A 25888-nucleotide genomic window follows, 5' to 3' on the forward strand; every position below is an offset into this window, starting at 1 on the left:
AAACTAAATCGATGAAAAAAATCATACAAATCCAATCCGTTGAAAAATAAAAAAAGAGTAAGTTAACTAAATTAGTAGTTCAGCTTTAGTTTTAATTTTAAAAAATATGATTAATTGATATGCTTTTAATGTTTAATTTAAATGACCGAAAGTTAATCGCTTATTTTTTATATTATTTTGTATAACATTTCAAAACTACATTTTATATTATTTTTAGAAATAACTTTCTTATAAGAAAAAACTCATAAAGGTAAAAAGAAAAAACGAGGTATCACATCATTTTCTCTTTTTTTTTTTTCTTTCTTCCTTCATCTCTTTATTTTTATTAAATTTTTTAAGTTAATTAAAAATGATCGAGCGACTGATTAACAAAGATTTAATTTAATATTTTTATTTAAAATTAAAATCGAATAGTCCAATTTTATTTTAAACATGGATGGATTCCTACTGTTAGATAGCTGATGTTAATGGAGAAGTGATAAAGTATCTGAAACTCAAAACATACATATTTGGAATACATTTAAAAGAAGATGTTGGAAAACATTTTTGTTTCTGGTTATTCCAGAATTTAATGATATTAATAAAATATGTATACATTTACACATAAAGGAACCTAAAAGTACGAGAGAAAGAGAGGTGAATCTACCGACAACTCTTGTAATGACAAGATACCCAGAATCAAAGTCAAATACTTGAGACTTAAGGCAAATTACGATTTTGTATTATTTAATTTTCATTTATTTTTTTTTTTTTTGTTATTTCTCCAAGAAAAGTCGAATAATATCTGGGTGGATGAAAAGGTAAATCTTGGCGCTAATTTGGAATCTTTCTTTTCTTTTATTTATTTTTTTCCTTTTCATATATGCCATATTTTTAATGTGTGATTATTAATATAATAATGAAAATATGCTAACAACTCCCAAGAGCAACTCAAAGATCCAAACATAGTATTAAAATAAATGACCTCTTGTAATATTCTCATATTATGCCTCTCATTCTTCTTTTTTTTCTTCCAATTGAATGTATATCATAAAGAAACAACAAACATATGGTGACCCTTCCTTTGCCAAGTTTTGACAAGCATCTCTTGCATTAATATTTTGAAGTATGTTAGGACCATCCATTCCTAAATATTAGGTTGGAGAGTGGCAGTACTATGGAAGAGAACACAATGGGTGCTTAGTTACAGACACAAAAACCCAAAACAAAAATTAGAAAATGGAATTAAATGAAGCTAGCAAACCATATTGAAAAGGGACATGTCCTATTAAGTTCTTTCTGCCTCTTTCATCTTTTTCTATCTCTTGGGCAGTTTAGTTGCTGTCAATGCTACCAATTGATTAATAATGGACTGTGGATGAGGATGATGGACCCCCTGCTACACTTCTTGCCATTGACACCAGAGGACATATGCAAAATTTTGCCAAACAAAAAAATATCTTACAGGCAAACATACTACCATGCATGTGATGGTTGGTGGGTAGACAGAGTGGACCCTCTTTTTTTTTTTTTCTTTTTTTGCTTTTTTGCTAATCTGTAATTAGCTAGTGAACTGAAAATACACAATGGTACCCATCTATTATGATGCTGTGAAACAGATTGCTGTTAAGGTTTGAGCTATCAGTAAACCTCTTTAAGTCCACAAGCTATATTCAGGCACTACTTCCACTTGCTATATTTTTAATATTTAAGATAAAAGGATAAAATTTAGAAAAAAAGCTTTGATATATATATTTTTTTAATTTATAGGTAATAGCAGTTTTGTTGCATGACTAAAGATGTAAATGTACATGACCAATTTAATTGAAGGATCGCTTTGTATAAATGGAAAGATTATTTTTGTAATTATATAATTGGGTTTTTCGTTTCTAATAAATTATTTGGACTGTACTTGTCCCATCTAAGCTAAGCTCAAACTTAATTTGAAGTGTAGAGACATTTTGGGCTACCTCGGCCCAATTTACAGTGATGTTGGCACTTGGTAGCATATTGGCAGCGACATGCAAAGGTCAAAGCTAGGCTTCATTTGAGAGGGCAGCCAACTCAAGTATGCTGAACATCTCTTGGATGGAGTTCACTGATCTCTTTAATTAGAGCAGCTGAATCTTGGGTGTCTGTACAAAACTAATCAGACATCATCCTACACTGTAGGTTTCACCACAGATTAATATGAAACAGAAACCAGCAAGGATTCATGCACGTTCCTCCAAATCAAACAGAAAACTAATAGAATAGGCAGCTGTCTGCTCCAAATGAAACAGGAAGCTGATAGAATAGGCTGATGCATTTCCAACCACAATTCTCACCAGGAAACCTGACCTGGAATTATTGAATGAATGGGGTGGTAAACCTATAGTCCCAATTCAAGGCAGAGCAGAATTTATCATTACCAACATCAGCTAAGCAAGCAACACCAACTACTTCAAAATATGGCATGCATATCTATGATTAGAAACCAACATCAGCTCCAACCTTCTAGACCAAGAGGTTTTCCGTACAAATGCATGCTAGCAGTCTGTATTAGAGATTCTAATGCACCAATTTATTCACTAGTGAATGCCAAATATATCGAGTATAGATAAAAAAAAGAAAAAAACACCGGATCTGCTTTTTTTTCTTTCACTAAAGGCTTTGCATATTCAGGGTACCACTGTTTGATGTCTCATTCTGAGATAACTCCCATACCATGATTGAAAACAAAGACAACAAAGCTGAACCAGAAGTTTCTATTATTTACTAATAGGACAAAGCACATGATGTCCGCGGAGGCGTTGATCCTAACCCATGGCATATTTCTGTGTCCAGGATCGAGCAGTAGTCTCATATTTTGCTCTATCCATCTTGTACATGTGAGCAATCTCAGGCACCAGCGGATCATCTGGGTTTGGATCAGTCAGGAGTGAGCAGATTGACAGAAGAACCTGCATGAAAGATGATGCATCTCCTTAGAAATATAATGCAAGTCCAACAACATCACAAGGCATTATACTTGGCGTTGTAATAATGGGAAAAAACAAAGTTCAAATCATTCCATCTAGTATAAAGGCAATATTCAAAAAATATCTCTGTTAATTGGAACAAGGCAAATAGTAGGATGGCGTCCCTGAATAAATGACAGAAAAACAAATGAATCATGAACGGAGAAATAATAATATACCTTAGATATGGTAAGGGCAGGACTCCACTGCTCTTTGAGAATGTCAAGGCAAATGCTTCCGTTGCTGTTGATGTTGGGATGGAAAACCTTTGTACGGAAGGAAACCTATCCAGATCATAGTTAATGGTGTTAGGAAACTGAACTCATGAATAACTTCAAATACAAATAGATGCAATTAGCAAGTAAATGATATGTTTGCCTTTCATTCAGGAAACTGAGGATGTTTTGTAAAATGGAACCTGATAACTCGAGTCCTGAGCAATCAAATCTAGTGGAGGATTGGCCAGCGGCAAAAAGCAGTTTGTTCAAACACTAAATTGAAAACATAAATTCTGAGCCTACACTTCTACACATGATAAAATAAACTACATTTATAAATCCAAATAGGAAGAAAAGACAACTACTCTCACGCATTTCACTGATCACAATCAATTGCAAATTGTCCAATCCCATAATATTCGATGAACAGCAATAGCACAATCCACAAATATGCCAAGGTGACGACTCAAATATCCTTGTTAGCAGAGGAAAGAAGTTTTACAAACTTAAGTTTTTAAACAGAATAAATTATTGTAATCCACACACACAACATGGTATGATAAATGATGGTTTTACTTCTTTTCAATTTTCTAAAGGGAAGGGTAATCAATGAACTGAAAAGCTATCACAGATAAAAAAAGCTTGAACGTTACCTTGGGTGGCTTGAATGGATAGTCTGGTGGAAAGTGAATTGATACAAGAAACACACCACCAGTAAATGGGCTATCAGCCGGGCCCATGATTGTTGCTTGCCAATGGAACATGTCATCAGCAACTGGACCTGTAAACATGCCCACTTTTAAAATAACATATTCAAGTCCAAATAGCATATATTTAGCTCAAACATAAGTAACCCAATACACTCTTCAGCAGCCCAGTCTAACGATTAAAAGGAAACAGCAAACCTCAATATCATGACCCATACTTAAAATTAAGCCGGTCCACCATGCAGTTCTAGAAAATATTCTCTAATAAGCTGCTCCGTACACCTCCATATCAAATTTAAAAACCCAACTTGTAAACATTTTGGGCCTTCACAGATACACAAATTACACACAGAGAGAGTTTGTGGAGGTGGGGAGGAACACAAGTTCAACAAACAAACAGACAATAAGTGTATTCTAATGAACTAATGCAATATAATCAAGTGGTACTACTCAAATGTTTCCATGTAATATGTACTGATTTTATCATTTAAAATCCCCAAGTGTGAATCATACATATATATACATGTCGATCACCAATACATGCCAATACAACACTTATCATTCTACACGGGAATAATACAGTAACTGAGAAACGAACCAGCACTGCATGATGCTGGAGGGTCACGCTGCAAGTCCTTCAATTCCTTGTTAATCCGTTTTGAAGCCATCACAGTTCTCTGGAATATCAGAAACACATCAAAGTTATGAAATTTACATCAATTGTCATTAGGTTATAAAGCCACAACGTGAAAGGGGATTCAGATTGACACGATCCTCTTCAGTACTACTGAAAAGTACTGCAACTAAATATCTACAATTCAAGATAATTGAATCCTTTTGGGTCCCAAGAATATCTTCAATAACAGCAAAGAAACATATCACGAATACAGGGTATTAAAAAATCCATTTCATCGTGTGATAAAAATTGCCGTCCCCTTTTTTCTTGAAACAAACACCTCAAAGTCAAAATAGATAATCCCACTTAATTTTCCCTACAACCAAACAGAAAGCTGGGTTTTGAAAATCAGTGAATCACCCATGTTAAACACAGTATGAAGCACTAACATGGCAGGAAACTTAGGATCTATAAACAGAGCATTCAATAAAATATAACCACTGATAAACAAAAAAAAAAAAAATGATGATGATGATGATGGTGATGATAAAAAATAATAATAATTCAGTTAACACGAGATTCTTAAAATAATTCAGTTAAAATTAATAATAATAATAATAATAATAAAATAATAATAATAAAAATGATGATGATGATGATGGTGATGATAAAAAAATTCCATATCAAAAACCCCAAAACCTCAATCTTTAAAAAAAAAAAAAAAAATTAGAACAGACCAGCCATAAAAAAATCGTAAAATTAATAACAAGTATATTAAAGAAAAGAAGAATTGCCCCTTAGCGTTAGCGTTTAATTAGGTTACCTGTTGATTAGGGTTCGTCGGGTTGGTGTCAGTGAAGGAGGTGGTGTTGATTTGAGAGTGGCGTAACAGAGACGGTAATCTGTGTTTGGGGATAAATATTTATTTTATATGTCAATATATAGAGAAAGAGAAGTGAATGATGAAAGAGAGATTCTGAGTGATGCTTCAGTAAGGCGCATTGTGGCGGTCACCATTTGCCACGTATGCTAATTACTTGTCGCTTTTTTATTTGCTTTTTTTTTTTTCTATTTATTTATTTATTAACCTTTGTTTATTACCTATCACTTTTTTATTTATTAATTAATTTATCTTAATGGGTGAATTTAAATTTGGCCAACGACTTAAACCGACTCGAAATCGGTTCTGAAGTGTTGGTTCATAAATTATTGAGAGACTATGTCTTGAATGTTCAGCATATAAAAGTTCAGTTTAAAATTCGGTTCAATAGAAAACAAGAAAATTAAATTTTAATTAAAAATTACAAAGACTATAAAAGATTCAACTTATCAAACTCTTTAATTTATTTATTTTATTTTTTATTTATTATATATATTTTCATGAGAGTTCATAATTATGATAAAATTTATTCTTTTCAATTACTAATTAAGTTTGAATTTAACTATATACTTAAATAATATAAGGAGATATTTCTTTCATATTTCATATTTTTATATAAATTATAAAAATTTAAATATAAATTTAAACTTTTAATTTCAATTTAATTTTTTCTTAAAGGTTGAATGGATTTGAATTACCGGTTCTAGTTCATAAATAGTTTACATTCAACATAATGTTAAATCTTAATAGTTCTAAATAATGTTTAAATTTACTAAGGACAGTTCTGAATTTGACTCATTTGATTAGCAGCTCTATCCAACTTTGGCCAAGTCTAAGCGAATTACTATTTACCACCATGACATAATTTTTGTGAATAACCAAATAATAAGAAATTCTCACTTTTTTCAAGCAAAAGTGGATATGTATGTAGGGATCGGAAGAGGGTCACAACAACACCTACAATGTCACACAATCAAGACAACCAACCAATTATGCAATCCAATCAACCCAAATTGTCACACAACCAAATTAACAAAGGAAACCAGCAACTAAATGCAGTAAATAACCAGCTATAACAAAAGAAAATAATAGCAAACAACACACATGATTTATACGTGGAAAACCCCTTCGATGTGAAGAGTAAAAACTACGGGACCTTTTGAGGAGTCCACCCTTAACTTCTCTTATTTATAAATTGAAGGAAAAAGAACCCCAAATCAGTCTACAAAGGATTCACAACCCACCAACAAACACCAACAATAAGAGAATTGAAATAGAGAACAAAAAAGTGTAGAATTCATCCAAAAAAAGTAGCTCTGTCCAGAGACAATTCCCGATGAACCGGAGCTCCAATTGACGATCCGAACGGTCAGAATGTAGCCCCTGGGTCCTCAACAAGCTGACAAAATTTCAGCAAAATCCAACGGTGGGATCTTCTCCGGCGATCAAAACACTAGGACTGGTGCTGAAAAAAAGAGCGGGACAGCACCCTTCGGAACTCTTTAGTTTCCTCTCTCTTTTGTGTATGTTTTCCAATCTGAAAATTGCTGCTCCCTTCATACACTAAGTGTCTACACAATAGCCTCTACAAGCTTCTCTTAGAAGCCATAAAACCCATGCCAAAGTGGACTAAAAAATAAGACATAATAAGTCCATCATAAAAGCCCATAATACATGTGTCCAAAAGCAATAAAAATATTGCAAGATGGGCTGGACCCATAACAAATCTCCCCCTCCAGCCCAACACGGGGAAGACGATCACGCTTCAATCATCACTTGAAGCTCATTCCCGCAAGCTCACCATAAACTTCAAGTTTGCTTCCGGGAACCATCTTTGTTAACATGTCTGCACCATTCTTATTAGTGTGGACTTTCTTCAGTTTCATTTTCTTCTCCTCGATCACATTTCGCAACCAATGATATCAAACATCAATATGCTTGGTACGAGCATGATACATAGAGTTCTTACTCAAATCCATAGTACTCTGACTATCACAGAATACAACATACTCACCTTACTTCAAACCCAACTCTTGAAAGAACCTCTTTAACCAAAGCATTTCCTTACTTGCTTCCACCGCTGCTATATACTCTGCCTCGGTAGTTGACAAAGCCACACACTTCTGTAACTTGAATTGCCAAGAAATGGCTCCCCCTGAAAATGTGAACACATAACTTGAGGTAGACTTTCTGTTATCAAGATCACCAGCCATGTCTGCATCTGTATAACCCTCAAGAATAGGTTTGCCACCTCCATAACAAAAACAAAGTTTAGAGGTGCCACGCAAATATCTGAAGATCCACTTTACTATATCCCAATGAGCCTTACCGAGATTGGGTAAGTATCTACTCACCAAACTAACAGAATGTGCAATATCTGGCCTAGCTGCTCCCTTCACACACTAAGTGTCTACACAATAGCCTCTACAAGCTTCTCTTGGAAGCCACAAAATCCATGCCAAAGTGGACCCAAAAATAAGACATAACAAGTCCATCATAAAAACCCATAATACATGTGTCCAAAAGTAATAAAAATATTGCAAGATGGGCTGGACCCATAACAATGTATTAATGCACTTAAAATATCGTTTTGGCTTTGTTATGAGTCAACATATTGTAAGATCTAGTAATAAATAAAAATTTAACATGTATAAAGGACCTCACTACATCAAACATATCAGTAAAGATAGTCCAAACTGAGGAAGGAATCGTAATTTCTTCCATAGCTATTTGGATGACTTTCAAAGCATCTCCTTCAAATATTACTTTTGGCAAATGAAAGTCAACTGCCAATTCCATGCAGTCTCGAAGCGCCAGGCTTTCTAGGATGAAAGGATCCAAGTTGCCTATGTATATCTTGGAGGATGATTGAATTACCTGATTATTGTTATTTTGGGTGACAAAGCCAACAGTTACTCTATTAATGTGGTTCCTAGTAGCAGCATCGAAATTCACCTTTACCTAATCTTATTGTGAAATTTGTCTATGTCCCAAAGATTCTTGGTTTCTATCAGTTTGTTGCAATTCTTCTAGGAAGGCTGAATTATAATCCATTAACTCTTTATGGGATGCATCGATGATGTCTTTTTCTGAGGATTGTTTTCCGTCAAAAATACCTTTATTTCTTGCTTTTCATATGTTCCACAACATGAAACTAACTAGTGTGGTCGCCTTTTCACCATTAATATTACTTTGAAGATCATGTATGAGTTTATCCCAGTTGATTTGATTAAATCCAAGTGAAAAATTATCGATATGATACCTAGTGGAGAGAGACGCCAGACATGTTGTGTAAATGCATAGAGGAAGAATAAATGCATACTGGTCTCCGATGCTCCACACCAATGACACTAGTCTTCTTTACCTAGCCTTTACTGAAGTCGAGCTCCAATAGGTGAGGCATTTTATAAGAGTTTCCAAAGGAAAACTTTGATTTTGTTTAGGATTCTCATTTTTCACAAATGTTTCCATCTTCTATTAGCAGGCATAGAATTTGGAGATTGATAATATAATTGACCTGACTGATCTCTTGAATGCCAAATAAAATAACTTGAGCCTAATGTATAGCTTCCCGATGAATAATAATGCCATATTAATGTGTCTTGCATTCCTAGTGCTGATGGGGATTCTGGTTATAGCGACAACCTAACTAGGAGGAAAATACTTATACAGTGGAGAAATCTTCCATGCCTTATAATTAGAATCAATAAAGTGATCCACTATTATGTCTACCAGATTTTGTAAGGGAAGTACCCTTACCATCGAAGGATGTTCCAGCAGTATCCATGGATCTTTGAAAGCTATTGTTTGGTGACTGAAACCAATTTGCCATATGATGCCTAAGAAGATTAGCTTCTTCCGCCACATAGGCTCCTCTATGCCCATGAGGGATTCAAACCTATATTGCCATGAAGAATGTCTATAGTTGGAAATTTTTTCCCTTTGAGAACTTGCGCCCTTAAAGAATTTGGTTTGATTATCACTCTCCAGAATTGCTTTGCTAGTAACTAGGGCTGAGCATGGATCTCGGTGATTCTCGCCCGAAGCCGAATAACCATACTGAAAAATACCAGAACCGAAATAACCGAAATTTTTTATAATTGAATTGAACTGATTCAGATTTTTTTACTATTACGGTATGGTGCTGATTCTTTAGTAAAAACCGTACCATAACCATACCATAACCGATCCGTCTTCTACTGATCCAGACCAACCATAGAACCGAAATTTTTACATATATTTATTAATAATTATTTAGATTATATAAATAATACCTATTAAAAATAACTATAATATTATAAAATACTTATACTCTATAAAAAAATTATTTTATATTTATCATTTTATATAATTCAAGTAATTATTATTGAAATAAGAAAAAAATACTACATATTAAAAGTAACTATAATATTATAATGTACTTTATACTCTATAAAAAAATATAAGTTATATATTAATATATCATACAGTATACTGATACTAATATACATTACTCTAATACTAAATTTATAATTTACTATCTACTAATTTAACCCTAATACTTTTTCTTACCACATACTACAAGCCTAAACCTAATAATTTGAACATACCATCTTCCTCTTTATAACACACTGCCGCACCTTCCATTTTGCAATTCAGAAAGACAAAATCCCTAAGGCAAATTTCTAGACAGAAAATCAAAAGGAAGAATGAAGAAATTGGCTCGCGTAGACATCTTCCTATTTAGAACACACCGCCGCACCTCTCAATTTTTAATTCAGAAAGACAAAATCCCTAAGGCAAATTTTTAGACAGAAAATCAAAAGGAAGAAGGAAGAAATTGGCTCGCCTAGACGTCTTGCTCTTTAGCGCCATACATAATTGGCTCGCAGAAAGACAGAAGCAAGAATTAGCTCACGTAGACGTCTTCCTCTTTAGCGTTCTCTCTTCCCATAACTGTGCCGCCATTGCTCAGTCTCGGGTATTTTTCTTTCTATTTTTTATTCTTTTACTTTTATTTTTGTTAGGTAGATTGTTGGCTGCAACTATGAAAAATATTTCGTTTTAATGATTGCCATCTACAAAATACTTTTATACTAGTAGTAACATATATTTTAATGATTTATATTTGAATATTGAATGAATTATTATATTTATAAGTGACTAAATTGCAAAACATTTTGTTCAAGAATGTGATTGCAATTCTAATTCAGATTTTCATATTACTTTCTTTAGGTTGGTAATCATATTTTCTCTAAATATGTTTGATTAAAGATGAGATTAAGTTGTGTTTTTAAAATTTTTTAGAATCGAAAATAGTACCGAACCGAACTGTATTTAACCGTAAAAATTGGTACAATATGGTATGGATCCTTTTATGTTTGGTATGGTACTGGTACTTTCAACTTTAAAAGAACCGAGATTTGGTATGGTACTGGTAATTTATAGATAACCGAATTGTAATGCAATATTAAATCCATGAAAATCCTTAAACCCATCCCTCATGTTGATTTGCTCTTGCATAGTGAGTGCCAAGCTACCTAGTGAATTCTATTTTCATCATTGGCTTGACCCACCCAGAGATTAGCAAAGTAGGCGATTAATTTCCTGACATACTCTAATTGAAATCATGAAGCAACCCATTGAAAAGACAGGATGCATGCTACTGCCTTAATGAGAATTTCTCTTCCAGTCGGAGATAACTATTTTTCCTTCCATCATGACACCTTCTTCCATACTTTGGTAATCAATTTAGCAAAAGTCTTCTTTTTAGATTTTTCAGTCATAGTAGGTAATCCCAAATAACGATCTAATGTACCAATATTAGGGATTTGAAAATTTTCGCGATATGGACTTGGATATTTATTGTAGTATATGCGCTAAAATAAATAGTTGATTTAGTTGGATTGATTTCCTGTCCACTGACTTTGCCATATGTTTGAAAATATGCTTTAGACTAGATGCCTCATTATTTGATGCTTCAAAAAAGAACATGGAATGATCTTCAAAAAGCAAATGATTGATGTAGGAACTATGATTAGATATTTGAATACCTCTAAGGGCACCATTATCCTTAGCTTTAATCCACATATGAGACAAACCTTCAACAAAAAGCAAAAATATGAGGGGTGAAAGTGGATCTCCAGCCTACTACCTCAAGAAGGCTAGATATATCCTTCAAATGAGCCATTAATGTTGATGGAGTAGGATACTGATGTAATGCATTCCATAATTCATCTTATTCAACAATTCGAAGGTCTTAAGAATATGTTTGATATATGGCCACTCTAACTTGTCATATGCTTTAATCATGTCCATTTTGATAGCCATACCGCCCATTTTACCTTTCCTTTTGTTCTTAAGAAAATGCATTATTTCATGGCATATCAGAATATTGTCTGAAATCAACCTTCCTTTTATGAAAGCATTTTGATAGTCACCAATTAATTTCGGCATAATTCTTCTCAATCTAGAAACCAATAGCTTCCAGATAAATTTTGCAATAAATTGAACATAAGCTAATTGGTTGCCATTGCTTTAAGGATGTTGGATTAGAGCCTTTAGGTATCAGTGTGATAATAGTGTGATTAACACTACGAAGCATATGGCCTTCTGTAAAGAAACTTTCAATAGATTGAAATATATCCTCTTGAAGAAAATCCCAGTACTTTTGAAAGAATATGGCTATAAAGCCATCCCATCCTAGGGCCTTGTCAAGATGAATAGAAAAGATTGCACTCCTGACTTCCTCCTTTGTAAATGGAGCTACTAAGAAAGAATTTCTCCATATTGAATCTAGGGTACATATTATCCGCTACTTCCTAAAAATTTGAAGGGTTTATTTTAGTAAATATCTACGGAAAGTAACTAATGATTACATTCGCTATGCCTGTGCGATCTGATATCCATTCTCCTTGATCATTAAGTATTCCCCATATGTGATTTATCTTTCTTCATTGAGCTATAACCGAATGAAAATAGCACGAATTTTTGTCCCTATATTTTATCCATGTTTGTCTAGCTTTCTGAGCCTAATAATTATCCTCTCTGGACATTTCTTGCTATAAACATTCTTCTAATCTTCTAATTGATTGTATATCTGTTCCACTAGAAAGAAGCTTGGCTTTAGCTAAATTAGCTTTAATTGCCTCAATTTTCTTTCTTAAATTTTGATTGTGCCGATGATACCAATTAATTGGAGATTGATGATAATTTTTTAACTTCGACATTATATGAAACATCCGCGAGCCAGTATGATACCTACTCCAAGATGATTGAAGTAAATCTTGTACCTCATGAGAATTAATCCAGCGCTTATCAAATCTGAATATTTTTCTGTGATGCTGAGATGTGGGGCAATTATATAGCAGTACTGGTCTATGATCTGATCCTGTATCATTTAGGTGATAAATAACAACTTGAGAAAATAACAAATTCCATTCTAGTGAGCAAAGACCTTAACCGATCCTTTCTTGAATATTGTATTGCCAAGATCTTCTATTATTTTAAGTATATGAAGGTCCTTAGAATGGCACTAGACTAAGACTCAAAGCCAAGTTAAATTGAATGAAGCTGTGATGATTATGTCTTATAAAGTCATTGCCTCCTATTTTGTCTTTAGGGGAAAGCATGACATTAAAATCACCCAAGAATTAGCTTGTCTTAATTTTTAAAGCACGATAATAAGCAAAAAAATTATTAATTTGATTACTACGTATTCAAGTCCCAATTTGAATCATAATTACTAACTTTACAATGACAATTTTTTTTTTGATTTAGATAGGACTTAGATAGATAGGTTTTTCCACCTTAAGCTAATCCACCCAAGGTACTTATAAGGTTAGCTATTATATGATCATAAATTTCACATGAATGTAAAATCCTGCACACTCGAGCTTCTGAGACTTTAGTTTCCATGAAATAAACAAAATATGGAAGATGATAAAGAATATGGTCTTTTAGGCGCATAACTATCAAGGTTATTCCAATGCCTTGACAGTTCCTATTGAATATCCTCATGATGAAGCTTGGGGCCATTCAAGGCTAGCTTGCTTTACCTTTTCAGAACTGCCCTCCGAGACTTTTCTAGCCTTGCTTTTTCTATAGTTATTACTTCATTTTCTTCCAAACCTTGCTTAAAAGGAATGATTGCTGAAGAAGCCTATGATATCTTATTTATCACAACCCCCTGTCTTGCCTTTACTTTCCATCTTTTATTCTATATGCTGGTTCCATCTCCTAAAGGAAGTTATTATAAAATATTTCCTGAGATGGCAGATCCACTACACAATCAGAATCTTTTGTTGAGACTATTGTTGTAACTCGAATAACATCCTTAGGTTGTACTATTATAGTGGGATTACTAGAAAGGCATGGGGAAGAACATATTAATTCATAACCATCCCACCCTTGATTCTCATTAGATTGCAGAATGTTGATTGCCACGTCAACTTCTGATATATTTTTAGTATATTTTATGACAATATATATTTTTTGAATCATACCTAGATTTTCATGGATAAGATGTAGTTTTCACTTAACATTTTTTCTACTCTTTTCAATAGCTTTGTGAATGTAGTCCTTGCAATAGTTCTGTTTTTCCATGTTCGATCTTGAATTAGAGCTTGTAGGTACTCAAGTAGAGTCGTAATTTGTTGTTCTCTAGCATCTCTATTTGTATTATTTTTAGTTCTTCTATTTAGTAGTTGAATTCCTCAATTGTATATGACTTTGCTACTGCATAAAAAGAGTCCTTGATTTTTTTCGCATTTTTCTTGAATTTGTTTTCCAAATTTTTCAGCAGATGATACATGCAAACTCTATGAGATACTTCTGCATATGTTTTTTGATAGAAGTTTCAATAGTTTTATGCCTATCCGAAATTATGCACATGCCACTTCCTAAACCAAAGTTTTCTTTTAGTCTAGAAAACAACCATTCCCATAATGCATCGTTTTCTGAATCCACTATGTAAAATGCAAGAGGAAAGATTCTGCCACCTCCATCTTGTGCTGTTGCTGAAAGTAGAGTACCTCCATAGGCTGTCTTTAAAAGTTCCATCTACCACCATTATTGGCCTGCAGTATTTTCATTCCTTGATTGATGCATCTAGAGCCATATAGACATAATGAAATATGTTGTTGTCATCTCTTTGAATATCAACTATTGAACCAAAATTTGTAGCATGTATAAAAGATTTGGTACTAATTGATAAGACTCTTTTGGGTTACCTGCAAATATTATATATATTTATTAAATAAGATACTCTTAATATATATCATAAATATACTACGTAACTGTATTTAATATTACTTATTAATTTAAATTTCTCTTTTGATTCTTAGTAACAAAATATTTAAAAGATATTTATGGTATGTGTACAAGTTAATTTAGTAACCTGTAAATATTAGTTAAATTTATTAAATAAGATACCACTAGTATATCATAAGTATACCATATAACTGTATCACACATTATTTTTAAATTTAAATTTTTGTTTCAATTATTAGGTAAGAGATATTTAAAAGATATTTATGACATATCCTAAATATATGACATAACAGTATATATATACAAGAAGTATTACATTAAATCGTAAGAGTTTTTTTTATTGTACCTCTAATTTTCTCTAAAGCTTTTTCCTTTTGATCTCCATTTTTTTCCATAATTTATAAAAATATCATACTCTTGCTTCATATCCCTTATATTATATCATTTGGAGTGTATATGGTTTTGACATCAAGGTACTTTGATTTGATCCACTCTCCTATAATATCTGATGTTGCTTGTCGATTGTCGTTGAATCTGATATCTAAAGAGCAAGTGTGAATGTTGTTTAATTTTCTGATTTTGAACATTTTTTACTTTGAATATTTTGATGCTCTTAAATGCCATTTGCAATTGTCTTCTATGCATTGCAGTAGATACTCCTTGTGACATGATTTAATCACTTTGTATTGAAAGTGATTCCGTAGTGCATAGAAGCTCATGACTATTTTAAGAACTACCTTGTCTCTATACTTTTGTCCTTGCTCAATCTCTAATTGGTTTATGTTATTAATTATTCTTGGGTCAATACTATCACTTTCTGATTCTTGCTATTCCGTTTTTTTTTTTTTTGCTTCTACAATACCTTTGCTTATAGCATTTGCATATTCAATGAAATATGAAATTTTTTCTTTGTCGGCTCTATTTGTTGAACTTTTCTCTAATGCTGATGTTGATGGTGCTGGATTTTGTTGAAAAATTATGATTTCGATATTGTTGATCTTGGACATGATACATATATTGTGTTTTTTATTCTCTTAGTCACAAATGTAATGCAAAGTAGGTAAGTTATGTAATCTGCTTTTTTTTTTTAGCTCTAAATAGAATTGCAGATCTAAATCATTTTGTACTTTCAGTGGTGGATATCCGTCCTTCACTTTATACTGAATGTTCACTCAATTCACCTCTCTTTTGCTTTCTATTTGCTTTAATATAATATCTATTAATATATAGAAGCTTGAAATTCTTGGAATCAGAATGCAACAAACTTTGAAGTTAAAAAGTTCATATTTTCATCCCATTGTCAATTGTGTTATACAGTACTGGTATTGCTTCCATTCCTGCATAATTTTTTTTGAATAAAATAAAGTATAGTATATCAATAACATACTCATAATATATGATTAGCTTTGTTTTTATGATTGATTTACTTAAACTTGTCATATATAAAGTTATTACTCAGTTGTATAAAATATACTATATAAATATTTAAAAATATTTTTACTACATCTTTATATATATATATATATATAAAATCATAAGTTAATAAAAAAAATTTAATGTAAAAGAGATATTTTTTATATACTCAATATTCATTACTATGAATTTATAAAAGATACTACTATAAACTAAAAAGTTATATATTATATATCTTATAATCTTATAAAATTTTAAAAAACACACATTGATGCACCAATTTTTTAAAATTGAATCAAAATTCAAAATAGTTCGTTAATACAAGCAATTTCTTCAATATTTTATTATAATATTACATGTACAATTGGTTTTTTTTTTTTTTTACAGAGTTATAAAACATATATTTCTTGTACTCAAATATATTAAATTTTAATTGAAGGTTTTTTTTTGTGTGTTTATCTCGATTTATAATTTGATGCAATTTCTTCTCAATCTACTGTTTCAGCTCTAAAACATCTATATTATTAATGAGTTGTGAGTTAAAGCTTGATTTGAATGCTGAAAACTGACTTTCAGCTACATTACAAACCTGATTTCTTCTCTTTTGCTGTCGTAATATTCTTTTTGTTTGATTAATTTGTTTTTCTATGATTTTCTAGTTTTTTCTCACTTTGTATGTCAGAATGAAATTGCAGATTTACTGCTCTCTTGGCAGATTTTTTAATTTTATTTCTTGTTTTATGAGAGTTTCAATTTTGGAAGGAAACACTTATTTTTGATAGGGAAGATGCTGAAAAATTGAAAACAGTATAAATAAAATAATTTGAGTTGACTTTCCATAGAAAACAAAATTTATCATTTTGTACCGTAAAAATAAGTATTTGTAGCTTATTTTCAGTATTTATGTGCTTTTCCCATTGGATTATTACAGCCAATTGCCAAGGTGGATCAAAATTAGTGATGTGCAAAATACACGTGGTAAAATTGCATGCTAACAAACACACATGGCAAATACTGTTGACCTAATGGCTCACGAAATTCAAATCTTTCCATATTTTTTATAATCTTTTTCTTAATTTTAATAACTATAACTTCAATTGAATAAAGAAATATAAAATTAGATACACAAACCAAAAATTAAATAATAAAATATATTGCTACCACAGCTATAACTACTTCCTTTTATTTTTTTATTATCAAAATAACACCTTGATTGATAAAAATCTCAAAGTTTGGAAAGCAGGACTATATCAGATTCCTTTAAGCATCATTTGCAATCAGGGTCACAATATTGTGTGGCATTTTCATGCATATGGGAAATAAACAGTCAAGTCGAGATACTTTGCATGGCAAGCCTTCTTCTCCCCCAGGAGCCGGAATGAGATTCTGTTCGATGGAAGCATCTTTAGAAAATAAAACTTCTTAACAAGATAAAAAAATTTTATGTGGAAGATATTCTCAAATGCCCTTCCAATTGGTCAGTTGCTCCAAAACCGGTTATAGCTATTTCATTTATGTGGCACTTGTGGTTTAATTGAAACTTTGGAATATGTCTTCTTTCACTGTCCGATAGGGGATTCATATCAAATTTGATAATAGGTTCCTTCTCCAGTTGCTGGGATAAGTTAAAAATTTGACCTGCATTATTTCCAACTTAATCTTCTACAAAGCTAAAGAATCAACAATCTCTATTGTCACATGTGCCTTATGATTTCTCAAAATTCTAGGCTGCATGGAGTCAGGAAGAAGCTAGATATGGATAAAGATTCAGTAAGAATCAACTTTGATGCAAGCTACAGAGGTCACCTAGTTAGGAAAGCATTGACTTTGTAGCACTTAATTGGCAAGGAAACTTTTTAGGCTCAAATGGCAAAATAATTATTGGTATTAGCCCAACCTTTTATTCTGGAAGCTATGGCCTTAAGAGATTGTATGGTTTGGGCGAGGAGCAAGGGATGGAGTCAAGTGGGTACTGAAGATAATGCTTTACAAGTCATTCAAATTGCTCGTCAAGAAATTCTACCCTCTTTTATTGCTCAAGCTATCTATGCAGATATTCATCTAATAGTTTCTGACTTTAAATTTGTCTCTTACCATTTTATTCCTTTAACACTATGGCTCATAACATAGCTCACAGTGTATTGGATTTTTAATCCTTCTTATATTATATATATTATCTTGGTTAAAAAAAATAAAGAAAAAAATTGTCTATCTAACATCAAAAGCAAAAACAAAAATTAAATAACACAAAAGTCATAATCACACTGCATTTTTTTAATTAAATAATAAATATATTTAATATTTCTGAAACTTAAAATTCTTTTGATATGTATATTTAATTTTTTACCATAAATTTTTTTAATTATATAATAAATTTTTTAATCCCAAAAAATAGTAATATTAATTATATTAATAGTATTAATTTATATAATACTAAAATCAGTTAATAATATATATATGATAATAAAAATAATAAACAATTAAAATATTGAATTAAAGAAAACCGTTAAAAAATCAATCAAATTATAGTATAAACTGTCAAATTCATAAATTAAGTTATTTAATAATTTAATTAATTGGATCATATACCCAACTTTAATACGAATTATAAATAATTTAGGCTTTAAAATTTTATTTCATAATAAAATTTACTTTAGCTGCATGCCCTTATGCATGAATTTCAATGTTCAGTTAAACATTTAATACAGTTTTATTAATATGTTATAAAAAATAACATCATTCATAAAATAAGTTAATCTTATCTTAATAGTAATTATATTTAATTTTAAAATATTAAAAATTATAGAATTCTAATATATTAGGAACGTTATAAAGTTAAGATAGTTTTTTCATTAATTTATTAATTAAAAACATTTATTACTAGTCAAATCGTAAATTATCAGCTCCTTTTTTTAGATTGAAAAGATAGGAATAATTTTTGAGGTTTCGGTTCTTGTTTTAAATAATAAAACTCTCTTAAATTTCTCTAGGATTAACTATTAATTTTAGTTTATGTTCGGTTAATATAGTTAAATAATAAAACTAATAATTTAAAATTATAATTTAATTTTAGATTTAATTATTAAAATATCGAATTCATCTATTTGGTTTAATTGAAATAAAATAAAATTTTATTTTTAATATAAATTAATTTTAATATTTAACAAAATAATTAATTAGTATTCTCTTATTTGCTTTAATCTTTTATTTTTAGCACAATTTAACCAAAAGAATAGTTGTGTTAAAAATATTTACCTTTTGGAGAAATATTACTGAACTATTAAATAAAATAAATGATTAAATTTTATTATTTTTGATTTAAAACTAAAATATATAAAAATAAAAATCTTACGCACATTAATCTATTCGAATTATTGATATAAGACTCTATTTTTAAATTATAAGATTATCAGTCTTTTTTTATTGATGGTGGATTTTTCAACTTCTACATTTTTATAAAACTAATAGACATCTAAAATATTTAGCTAAATTAAGATATAATTATTTAATATATTATTAAGAAATTTGAACAAATTCTTTTCTTTTAATATAAATTAAATATAGTGTATAATAAAAATAATAATAGAAATGATATTTTTAATTAGAAACTTTTTTTTATATTAATAATTTAAAATTAATTTCTACCTAATTTAATAATCTTATGGTAAATATAAGTAATTTTTGTTTTATAAAAATAAATAGCATGTAAAACAATATCAATTAATTATTTTTATTTAGCACCAAAAATAATTTGTGTTAATAATATAATTCCAATCTAATTTAATATAATAATACACGAGTTTAATATTTAATATTAAATTTAAAAATTAAATTCTAATTTTAAATTACTGAATTGGTTCTTTACACTAAAAGATGATTCAATAAATTCTTTTTAATATAATAAAATATTAAAAAAATCGACTCATTATTAAATTAAACCTTGTCCAATATATTTTTTATATAATTAAAACAATAACTAGCACAATATATAGATAATAACATATCAATATAATTAATTATTTTAAAGAATCTCGCAAAAATGCATTTATATAATAAGTGTTTAAAACATAAAATTTTGAGTTGAAATTCCCACTTTGTATTAGGTGAGTTATTACGTTTATAAGTTATGATAAATATAAAGACTTGTTTCTATTATATTTTTTTAACAAAATTACTTTGCACCTCTAATAAAGAAAAAATTATGAATACTGTGTGAATAGTAATAATAAACCAATTGCTACTAAAAGGTCAAATTTCTCCCTTTATTTGTTTGTAATTAGAAAACATCATTATTTTTAGAAATTGGATCCCTTGTTCATCCAATAAAAGCTGTGATTAATTATTTGTCTTTGCTAAGAGTCAAAACATGGTTCTTATGGATGATTTAACAAATATATATTATAGAAACAGTATCTCTGTGTCCTTTCTCCCAATTATTACAAAGATGAAATAATATAAAATTCTTAGTCTGTTGAAATCATACACTTCTACACAGATTCTGTAGCAGAAAGATTAAATTCTAAATAATGCACATGGAAATGCACATACCATCATAAATCAAAGCTTTAAAGGGTTTTTAATATCATTTACCAGAACAAAAGCTATTGGTGATCTGGTGTTTGTATATGTCTGTTTTGTGCGTGTTGTTGTTGCTTTTTTTTTTTTTTTCTTGAAGAAAAAAGAAAACGAAAAGTCAGCAGACGTGGTTAGTTAGTGGCCTAACCACAAGCGCCAAGATCGAGTGTACGTGTTGGGTTCACCACAAAACTTGGATTTCATAACTCCCACTTACTTGACCGCACTTCTCCTTCTTCCCATAAAACTTTGACATTCTCATTTCTTCTTTTTCCTTTCCCTTTTTGATTTTTTCTCCTTTAAATTTTACTTTCTGATGATAAAGAACTAATTTTTCACCCTTTAACTTTCTGGGTCATCTTGCTCTTGGCCCTTTTTCTATTTGGAAGGTGCTTCTCAGTTATCATATCGTTTATCTGGTTCATTTGCTTGTTCTTGAGCTGTTTTGAGCTACTTCTGTTTGGTGTTTACGCCCTTTCAGTTTCTTTTTTTCTTTGTGTTAAAGGTTTAGTTTATTGTGATTAATTTGTGGTGTTTGTTAATTAATTCGGGGTTTATTTTTAATCTGCAATGGAAAAAAGATTAAGTGGGGTTCCCTGTACTGTGTGCTATATGCGTAAGACAAAATTTATGAAGGCCGAATATTTTGGATACCTTTCTTCTCGGTTGACAATTATTGTTATTATAAACATGGTGTTTCGTATATTGTATCTATTTGCATCTAAATAAATCTGACTAGTTGAAGCTCTATTGTTAATCTATCTATATCTAGTTATGCTTTAAAGTTAGATTGTTTGTCTCTTGTATAATTTTGAAAGTAGAAGATCAATTTGGTTGGTTAGGTTTCAAAGTTTGGAATACACATGCTAGTAGATAGATATTGTATAGCATGATCTAAGTGCCATACAAGGGTTCGGTATTTAAATACACGATTCAATAAAATTAAGAGAATAAAAGTAATTCACAAAGTGGGTTTTTACATATTTCATCCATGGGGTGTAATTCTTGAAGTTTAATTTAGAAGTGTGACCAATGAACCAATGGTTATTTTATTTACTGGTGTTATTCTTGATTTTCTGTTTCTTCTTTCTATTTTACAGTAAGGGTTTTGTTATGTTTACTGTCTCGTATATTTTTACTTATTTATTCATGCTTCACAGTGCCACTTGGTTGTTCCATGATTGGTTTAAGTATTTTCTTACATCTTCATACGCATATTGGCTAGATACACAGTGAACTAGCGTACTTTCTCATCCCATTTTGTCTTATAGTTTGACAATGGGAGGTGTAGTGGGAAAGGCTGATTCACCTATATATACACCAGAGACAAAGCTCGAGGCAAAAATGGTTGAAGCTATGCGACGAAGGGGAGCTGAAGGATGTTCCATAAAGTCGTTCAACAGCATAATCTTAAAATTTCCCAAAATTGACGAGAGCTTGAGAAAATGTAAAGCTATTTTTGAGCAATTTGGTATGAATCTGGTTTTCGCCTTTGTATTCTTTTGTTACTATGTGCATTTAGCAGGGAAAAACATATGGTTTTACACCAAACATTCATATGCCTTTACTCAATGAAATTTGGAACTTGAGCAATCAATATCTTTGTGAATTTTGCTCTTAGATATTGATGTATGCAGCAGATTGTTGGAGCTAGAAATGGTTCAAATATTTTTGTCAATTTCACTTGCCTTTGAAAGTTTCTCAATTTCAACACTTCAACTCAAAAGGGTACAACTCCGAGCCTTTAGGTCTTTTAATGTGGTTGGGTAATAGATGAGCATAGTTGTATTCCGAGTTCTAGTTATAAGAGAAAATCCCTCTTAAGAAGTTTTTATTTACAGCATGTTTTTCCAGACTTAGGAACACCTTTAATTATGGCAATCCAAATCCTATTTATGCTGTGCGACACACATGCTTGTATACAGGTAGTGACACACATGCTTGTATACAGGTAGCAAGCATGCATGTACATTTTATACCTTAATTACTTGCAAGAGTTAAGTATTTCAATTTTGTCTTTGCAGATGAGGATTCTAATGGTACAATTGATCAAGAAGAGCTGAGAAAATGTTTTTGTAAGCTGGAAATTTCTTTTACAGAAGAAGAAACTAATGATCTCTTTGAGGCATGTGATATCAATGAAGATATGGGCATGAAGTTCAATGAGTTCATTGTACTTCTCTGTCTTGTCTATCTTCTTAAGGATGATTCAGCCGCTGTTCATGCTGTATCCAACTTTCAAGCTACCATTTTTTTTTGCTTCAATGCGATGAATCATACATATTTTTGACCCATGATTAAGTTTAGTGTAAAGTTTCCAATTGAAGATGGCATATTTATTGCTCAATAACATAGAGATTCTTTATTGAGTTTGCTTTTCTCTAGCTGTTCTTTCTTGAATTAGAACATTTTCCAGTCAGAGTTTAGGAATTTTAACAAAATTCTACAAATAGGCAACTCCTAATCCAACTGAATCTAGGAAACAATGGTAAGTTTATTTCGTTGAATTTTTTATAGTCTAGCCTCTTCAAGCTTCTGCATATATGTGAGGACTGACAATTTAATGGATCTTTGTTAAACTGTTGCCGACAAAAGTGCATTTGGCATTGAACTTATAGATATGTCTTGGCAATCTTAGAAGATATCTTGCTTTTCATGCACATATTCTGATTTCTATCTGCTGATATGAAGCGGACTTCTGATCTTCTTGCAACAGAGAAATTGTTGGATATTGGATCTAAAATTTCCAATCCATTGCTAGAAGTTAATAGATGATTTGAATCTCCATTAATATAAAAAATGAAGGCTCAGATAAGGGGGGTTTGCATCTCACCATTTGCCTTTCCCAGTTACCATCTGTGAGCAAATTTATACTCTTTTTTTTTTTTTTTCTGTGTTATATTTGCATTCCATGACAGCACTAGAAATCAAAGATGGGGATGCCGAATTTAGAAGCCACATTTGAGACGTTGGTCGACACATTTGCATTCTTGGACAAGAACAAGGATGGCTATGTCAGCAAAAATGAAATGGTTCAAGCTATAAATGAGTCAGGGGAACGTTCTTCTGGACGAATAGCGATGAAGCGATTTGGTATCTTCTCTCTCTCTCTCTCTCTCTCTCTGTGCATTTGTTTATGGTCAGTCATATTAGGTACGTAATATGATAACGTACTTCCAGGACGCATATTCCTATATAGAAGAAAGAAAATTTGTGTATCTGTGTCTGTGTGATCTATATGATGAATACTCCATTTTCTAGGAATAGTGTATCATTCTCCATCAAGCGGCCATCATCGTCTTTCTTGGGTTACATAGGCACATTGTATGCATGAGTGAACCTGCAAAACTCTGTCCTCTCTATTGAAACCCATGTTGATATTTTCCGTAAGGTTTAGAGTTTAGAGGTCGAGAGATGCATACCTAGATCCTTTACCAAGTCCACATTTCTGCTTCGGTTTCATAGGTGTAAGAACTTTCTGCACTTTATTTTTCTTTCTTTTCTTAATATTAATAAGTATATCTCCTTGCTATTGCAGAGGAGATGGACTGGGACAAAAATGGGATGGTGAACTTCAAGGAATTTCTGTTCGCTTTCACTCGATGGGTAGGAATAGATGACATGGAGGATTCAGAAGAAGGTGAAGATAAGGTCCGACTCTAGCTGTGTACTCGAGAATCACAACTGGAGATTAAATACCCAAGAAGTCAGGTTCCTACATAAGATAGTGTTTGCATTCCAATAATGATAAAGTTGATAATGATGTGTAGGAGTAATGCTTCGTTCCTTCTTGAATTTGTGCTGTAAATAGCTTCAAGATTAGGACTCCAAATGTATTACAATAAGGTGCCATCATACTCGTAATTATAAAAAAAGACCACCGTGTATTGTATAATTGCAGTTCAGGAGGTTTTTTTGTTCATCAGCACAGGAAATATAACTAGAATTTATCATGCAGCATATGAACTGTAATTAGAAGGAGAGTCTGCAGGTTGAAGGAAGTAATGTGTTATAATTCAAGGTTTTTTCTTTTAACAAGGAATTTACGAACAATTCAAAGAAAATAACTGAGGCATAATTCTTTATGTGCTGCAACCAAGAATCATCCTCATCTTCAGAGCCTTAAACTGTTGATAAATAAATAAAAAAATTACTGTATTAAAATTATGCATTTAAAATTTGACTTATTTATTGCTATTCTTCTGTCAATCATTAGTGAGAAACAGAGATTCTCTGGATGTGAAAACCTGCAATTCAGTAGAAACTTTCTGCTTCTCTTCTTGTAATGGAACTTCAATCCAGACAAGCTATTGATGAGTGGTAAGAGCAAGTTTCCCATAGTGTGGACTTGGGATGGAAACATTCTGTTAGACCCATGAAAGGAATCCATCCTGCAGCTAAGAAGTCACTTTCTATTTCCATATTCAGGAAATCCAATTCTGTGGCTAGCATATTATATTCTGTTGCATCGGCCAGTAGGTGTCATGACTACCTTGTGAGATGCAAATAGCGACTCCTATAATAACTACTTAAACAAAGCACAGCTGCATCAATTGAACTCGAGTAATTCTGCAAATGGCTTCCATCTTTGGTTATTCCTGTAATGTTTAGGGACCCACCTGACCATAGGCTCCATAGGATAAACAAACCATAATACCTTGCAGGAGATGGGAATAATCTGGCTGCTTTAAATGGCGGAAAATAGTTTCTGTTCTATGCTTCCGGCAATAGATCTCCTGATCTATAAGATGATAAAACCATCAAATCATACGAGGTGAATACTAATGTTCTGTGAAAGCTGCTCCTGACACCACTGTCATGAACATAGTAATCATGGCAGCTTATCCTATAAGATGATAAAACCATCATATCATACGAGGTGAATACTAGTCTTCTGTGAAAGCTGCTCCTAACACCACTGTAACAAGAATCTATTCATGAACATAGTAATCATGGCAGCTTATCCTATAAGATGATAAAACCATCGTATCATACGAGGTGAATACTAATGTTCTGTGAAAGCTGCTCCTGACACCACTGTAAACAAGAATCTATTCATGAACAGAGTAATCATGGCAGCTTATCCTTCAGAGAGTAAAAAATGTAAATCAATTTTCTCTACCGATCTAGTGCGCAACCCTTTTAACTTCAATTCAAAACACTGGCTTCTAATTGACTAGACGTCACCCTGCGACAAAAGCACCAACCTGTCTGGATGACGGGGTTACTTGCATTCATCATGAAGAATGACA

At 31.5% G+C, this 25888-nt stretch overlaps 2 protein-coding genes across 5 annotated transcripts; one reads left to right on the forward strand and one right to left on the reverse strand.

Moving 5' to 3' along the window:
• Nucleotides 1–2520: 2520 nt before the first annotated feature.
• Nucleotides 2521–5515, reverse strand: LOC8276549 (ubiquitin-conjugating enzyme E2-17 kDa). The gene is made up of 5 exons (XM_002532890.4): nt 5343–5515; nt 4502–4580; nt 3850–3977; nt 3158–3262; nt 2521–2921 (listed from the first exon to the last, which is right to left on the reverse strand). Exons 2-5 carry the CDS (start codon nt 4569–4571, stop codon nt 2778–2780), a joined length of 447 nt encoding a protein of 148 aa, XP_002532936.1. The 5' UTR covers nt 4572–4580; nt 5343–5515; the 3' UTR covers nt 2521–2777.
• A 15184-nt stretch (nt 5516–20699) lies between these two features.
• On the forward strand, nt 20700–24558 carry LOC8276550 (probable calcium-binding protein CML21). Of its 4 annotated transcripts, none has more exons than XM_015727668.3 (5): nt 20700–21025; nt 21908–22107; nt 22661–22863; nt 23570–23729; nt 24175–24558. In XM_015727668.3, exons 2-5 carry the CDS (start codon nt 21915–21917, stop codon nt 24297–24299), a joined length of 681 nt encoding a protein of 226 aa, XP_015583154.2. In that variant the 5' UTR covers nt 20700–21025; nt 21908–21914; the 3' UTR covers nt 24300–24558. The 4 variants fall into 4 exon arrangements, with proteins under 4 accessions (XP_015583154.2, XP_025015529.2, XP_015583153.2 ...); XM_025159761.2 differs by having other exon boundaries at nt 20717–21025; nt 21862–22107; nt 23561–23729; XM_015727667.3 differs by having other exon boundaries at nt 20717–21025; nt 21870–22107; nt 23561–23729.
• Nucleotides 24559–25888: the final 1330 nt, after the last annotated feature.

This window comes from Ricinus communis, chromosome 1 (genome assembly GCF_019578655.1).
Source record: "Ricinus communis isolate WT05 ecotype wild-type chromosome 1, ASM1957865v1, whole genome shotgun sequence".
NCBI lineage: Eukaryota > Viridiplantae > Streptophyta > Magnoliopsida > Malpighiales > Euphorbiaceae > Ricinus > Ricinus communis.

What these genes read in the sequence shown, in the direction of transcription:
- LOC8276549 (XM_002532890.4), bottom strand. Translation starts at nt 4,571, where the DNA reads ATGGCTTCAAAACGGATTAACAAGGAATTGAAGGACTTGCAGCGTGAC. An exon ending in ATCCATTCAAGCCACCCAAG is followed by an intron (nt 3,263 to 3,849) that starts GTAACGTTCAAG and finishes TGATCTGGATAG; the next exon opens with GTTTCCTTCCGTACAAAGGT. An exon ending in CTGCCCTTACCATATCTAAG is followed by an intron (nt 2,922 to 3,157) that starts GTATATTATTAT and finishes TCTTTCATGCAG; the next exon opens with GTTCTTCTGTCAATCTGCTC.
- LOC8276550 (XM_025159761.2), top strand. Translation starts at nt 21,915, where the DNA reads ATGGGAGGTGTAGTGGGAAAGGCTGATTCACCTATATATACACCAGAG. An exon ending in ATTCAGCCGCTGTTCATGCT is followed by an intron (nt 22,864 to 23,560) that starts GTATCCAACTTT and finishes TGACAGCACTAG; the next exon opens with AAATCAAAGATGGGGATGCC. An exon ending in AATAGCGATGAAGCGATTTG is followed by an intron (nt 23,730 to 24,174) that starts GTATCTTCTCTC and finishes TTGCTATTGCAG; the next exon opens with AGGAGATGGACTGGGACAAA.